The sequence below is a fragment of the Octopus bimaculoides genome, chromosome 4 (assembly GCF_001194135.2).
Source record: "Octopus bimaculoides isolate UCB-OBI-ISO-001 chromosome 4, ASM119413v2, whole genome shotgun sequence".
In the NCBI taxonomy this organism is placed as follows: Eukaryota; Metazoa; Mollusca; class Cephalopoda; order Octopoda; family Octopodidae; genus Octopus; species Octopus bimaculoides.
The window spans coordinates 37999296-38004411 of NC_068984.1; the positions used below are offsets into that span (position 1 = coordinate 37999296).

The 5116-nt window shown below is 31.2% G+C and overlaps 1 protein-coding gene across 8 annotated transcripts in view; it reads left to right on the top strand.

Annotated features, from left to right (window-relative positions):
• LOC106878598 (E3 SUMO-protein ligase PIAS2) overlaps nt 1-4766 on the top strand; it is a 112387-nt gene extending 107621 nt beyond the window's left edge. For 7 of the 8 annotated variants that reach the window (XM_014927858.2, XM_014927874.2, XM_014927867.2 and 4 more), the window contains 2 exons: nt 2602-2651; nt 4417-4766. In XM_014927858.2, coding sequence (XP_014783344.1) covers nt 2602-2651; nt 4417-4689 — 323 coding nt within the window. In that variant the 3' untranslated portion in view covers nt 4690-4766. The remainder of the gene's footprint in view (nt 1-2601; nt 2652-4416) is intronic. The other variant, XR_001410519.2, reaches the window with a different exon arrangement.
• The last annotated feature ends 350 nt before the right edge of the window (nt 4767-5116 follow it).

The window sequence follows — 5116 nt, forward strand, 5'->3', positions numbered from 1 at the left end:
TATATATATATATATATATATGAAGCAAATATATGTAACTAAATTAATCCAGAATTTCCTTTAAGGCAATAGACATATGCTAAGTATTTTACTGAAGTCTATTTTACTGAACTCTGAATGTTGTCATTATGACAATTACTATATTTATTATATTTAGTGTTTTGTTACCTTCAGAAATTGATAGTTAGGGGTGAGACATGTTTTAAGAGGGATTCAGTTTTCAGAGTGTGGTTGTGTGTGCCTGTGGCTGTTTATTCATTTTAACACCAATATATAAAAATGTGGACCACAAAATTATCAGCAACTCAGTTGGAAAATTTGTTTCTAGAATCCCCTTTTTCTTTCCCAGCCCCTTATTTTTCTTTAAATTTATATTTATTATTTTTTTTTTTAATAAAGACTTGTCTTGTGAAAAAAATGTGTTGAAGTTATTTATTTTCTTCTGCATCTTACTTAATTTATAAATAAGTTCACATTGAGACACAGCGACTTTAAAAAGATGAATTAGTAGCAGGTTATGTGCATGATTGTTCTTATTTTTATTTATGTTTGATTGTTTACATTGATAATAGCCTAAGTCCTTATAAATCTGCCCTATTTTTGAATGTGTATGTATGTGTGCATGGTGCATGCATACATACATAGAAACATTTATGATGAGTTCATACAAAATAATGGTGTTACAAAATGTATATTGAAAGATTATATTTTAAAAACCATGAAGTTTATTGAAGACTCACTATACATATTACAAAATTATTTTTATTTATCTTTAGTCTCTAATTTCTAATTATTAAACTCAAACTAATATTGCTATTAAAAAGATTTACTTAGCTTATGTTATTTCTTTAACTGTAACAGGAAATGTATACAGCAAGAGAAAAATGTTCTACTTAAAACTTAAGCAATTTTAACTAGCATTTCTCCTGTGTAATAATTGAGATATCAGGTTTGGATGCCATTTTGGGGTTTTTTGTCTCTTTTTTTTTTTTTTGTCATGGTATTTTTGAACAAGCTGTTGTTTCAATTGTTTATAAATAATGATGCAGCAAAATTTAGAGAGGAAAAATGCAGTTCTATTGCTTAGAAAACTAAGCAGAAAACATTAAAAAAATTTTTTTATTTACTTCATCTCATTTATTTATATTTACATACACATTAACATCCATAAATCTATTAAAATCTGAAACTTATTTCTTTTTTCTTTGCTTGTGTTATCTTATTCTACCCTTTAGGTTATTTCAAATATTCTGTAGTACTTCTGTTGAACATATATTTAGTTATCATCCATTTTATCTTTCTCTGGAACAATCAAGGGTCAAAGCTGAAAAATGCCCCGATTTCATTGATTTAGTTTTCTCATTTCTAACAGATATGGTAAATTCATAGAAGGCTTGGCTATGGCAGCTGCTTGAGAATCTGATGTCATGTTGACTCTTGTCGTTGCATGTTGTGAAGTTCCATTGAGTGACAAGCAACATACATTCAAGTGAGTGGCCTGCTCTACTCTCAATTCCTTACATTTTGAAAACCAGCTGCAAAATATAAGAAAATAGAAAACAATAGCTATATATATATATATTTTTTTTTTAAATTTAGTATGCAGTTTATTTACATACTCAATATGTTTTAAATTACTTTTTTTTCTGCATTAACTCAGATATTTTCTATTTCTTTTGAGAGTAAATCATTCTTTTGTGTCACACTGCTTTTTGTGTGTTTGCAAATATCATTATAAGCCTGTAGTTTCTTTGCACGTTGATTTTTTAATAAATGCATTGTAAACTATTCTTAAAATATATGCTTTACATATATTTGCATTAGTCAACAGTGATATTGGATCTTTAGTGAAAATCTGCAACCAAAGAATATGCTGCTGCTTTCATCTCCTTCCCAGGTTCTTAGCTCAGAATATTTTCTAATTTTCATTATAATTTCACTATTTCTGCTCTTCATTTTCAGACTTGTTTTAGTATTATTATATTTCTATCAAATTCCAAATATATATTGCCTACGAAAATTTATATCAGACTTGAATGTAGAATAATCAATTATATTGTTTGAATTTCATGATTTTGTTCTTTTAAGACACTAAATTTACTAATTATCTTTTGTGAGTTCTTTTTTTAAAATTCTCCCCGATTTCAAATTTCAGAAGACATTTTAATAAAGTTATGAAAAACGAAAACCCTAAAAAAAGCTAAACTATAAAATCTAGAATTTATTTAATGAATTTTTTAAAAAATCACTGAAGTTTACTTGTTCATCAGGAGAATTTTGCACTAAAATGTTTATATTTTTGGAAACATCTGTTTAATACATGTATTTTGGTATCAGAATTCTTTCGTCAGTTTGAAACCTTCTTGCTTACTCCTGACATTAGACAGTCATCTTTAAACAACACTTTAGGATTTAGGCTTAATACAAAAACACATAAATACTGCACTCAGTTATTAATCTGAAAAGCAGCAGCTTGTTCAACCATTCTTTTTCTTTCTCTTTTACTAGAGACTCTCAAGACATTTTTCAATATGTATCTTGTTTAAATATTGTATTCTAGTTATTAATGCATGTGTGTGTGTGTTTCTTATCTTTCATCAGATGTCTCCATGTACTCATTGCTATCACCAGAAGCCAGTGATGATATGGAGGTAAGTGAAATGTTTTGAATCATATCAATGTGCATCATATTTTTTTCCTTTTGCAATTGTGGGTATAGGCATGCCCAAGTGTTTTATGAAGTTCACTTTGCAATCTGAGTGTCTGGGTTCAATCCTACTGTGTGGCATTTTTTTACCATAGCTCCTAGGCAACCCAGCCTTTGAATTTGAGTACACAGAAACTAGTATGCCTATAGATAGGTTGAACTTATTCAAAGGTTCAGTTTTGTCATGCTGTTACTGCCTGCAGATTACATTAAGTACAGGTGTCTGTGGAATGCTCAACCACTTACACTGTAATTCATTAAGTTGGTAGTTCTGTTGATTGAACAACGGGAATACTCAATCATTGAAACCAACAGAGAATCCATTTACAACTATTACCAGTACTTCTCATTAAAAGAGGTGAAAATTTAACAATTCAGCAATTTTGTTATTGGAAACTGAACCAATGTATCTACGGTTTGTCAATGAATAATTCTATTGTTTCTGTACTATTTATTCAAGTTTAGCTATAGCTTTAATTTAAGCCAATCCACTTTCAATAGTTTATTCAGTCCCAGTATTATGCTTGTGAGACTAGGCTTCAGTATAGTTATGTACATAGTAGATAGGAAAATGTGGAGGCGCAATGGCCCAGTGGTTAGGGCAGCGGACTCGCGGTCATAGGATCGTGGTTTCGATTCCCAGACCGGGCGTTGTGAGTGTTTATTGAGCGAAAACACCTAAAGCTCCACGAGGCTCCGGCAGGGGATGGTGGCGAACCCTGCTGTACTCTTTCACCACAACTTTCTCTCACTCTTACTTCCTGTTTCTGTTGTGCCTGTAATTGAAAGGGTCAGCCTTGTCACACTGTGTCACGCTGAATATCCCCGAGAACTATGTTAAGGGTACACGTGTCTGTGGAGTGCTCAGCCACTTGCACATTAATTTCACGAGCAGGCTGTTCCATCGGCAGAGTGCCAACAACAACAGATAGGAAAATAATTCATTACTCTCATAAAAGCAATTGACAAATGTATATTGTATAGAAATTAATATTGTTGTTTGTTTATGCACCACTGCCTTATATAACCCTCATTTTAAAAACAGATTTGATACTGTGCTGAATTTTTATGTAAAGCTGGACACTACGTGTGCCAGTAAATTATAATCACTCTAAGTGCCATTCCATATTTAAATTATCTTGTACCTATTTTAGTTGTTTCTCTTGGTTACTACATATATATATAATATGAGCATACACACACACCTGCAATGGTGATTGAAATGGAAAAGAAGCAAAGGCACAGCAGCAATCTGACTTATCTCAAGAACATTTAGAGACTAGAGAAACTGGCAACTGTATTCCATTCCTTCACAAGAGAAAGATCAGATGCAATCAAAAATTAATGAAATTCAGAAATGCCAAAATTAAACTCTGAAAGAAACAAATTTAAAGAGGGCAAATATGTATATTTGAAAATAAATATTGTTTCTATATTATATCTACCATTATCATTGATCATTCTAGTGCACCTTACGAGATCTTCTTCAATGATCTTAAATGCTTTGATTTTAGAGCATAGGTAAAATTTAAGACAACTAGCCTTCATTCAATAGATTTAAATTGTTATCACAATGCTACATTTGAATCGGGATATGGTCTCACAAAATCATTAGGAACTTTTAATAGAATTGTATAGCATTTCCACAATGATCACTTTTTACATGCATTTGAAAGAAAATGTTTTATTTTTCTGTTCTATTTCTTTAGATATCTAACTTGATTGGTTTACCAGGCTATCTCCCTAACAGTAACATTGTATCCAGCATGAATAGCAGTAGTAGCTGCAGTAACAGCAGTAGTAGTATTAGCAGCAGCAGCAGCAATAGTAGCGGGTGTAAGAGCAGCAGCAGCATCAGTCATAGCCATCCACCCTTACCTACCACAGTTATGACTAACTCCATTGCTGTAACCACTTCATCTGACTGTTTGAATTCAAACCTCAACCAACTCAATCAACCTGATGTCATATCACTTGATTAAAACATCTTGATGCATCTCAGTGTCAATACACTCATAAATACTGATATGTTTGTAAATAAAGAATACATTCAAACTTGTTTCACAGTTCACAAACTGTTTCTGCATACTGGTACTATATACTAGCAAACCCACACACACACGCAATATATTTGTGTATGTGTGTGTTTTATATATATATATATATATATACATATATATATATATATATATGTTGAACATGTGCATATGTATATAGATTTAGAAAACAACATTGACTGATTGCGCAAGGCAGCAACATTATATATATAGTGATTATTTATAACACTTGTCATTACTTTTTATAATATAAAGTTTTGAATTTTATCACAGCATCGTACAGTTGTCAGTGATGTAAAACTTAGTTGGTGGTTGCTTTAAGCCTTTTTATACAATCATTTCTGTTCAAAAT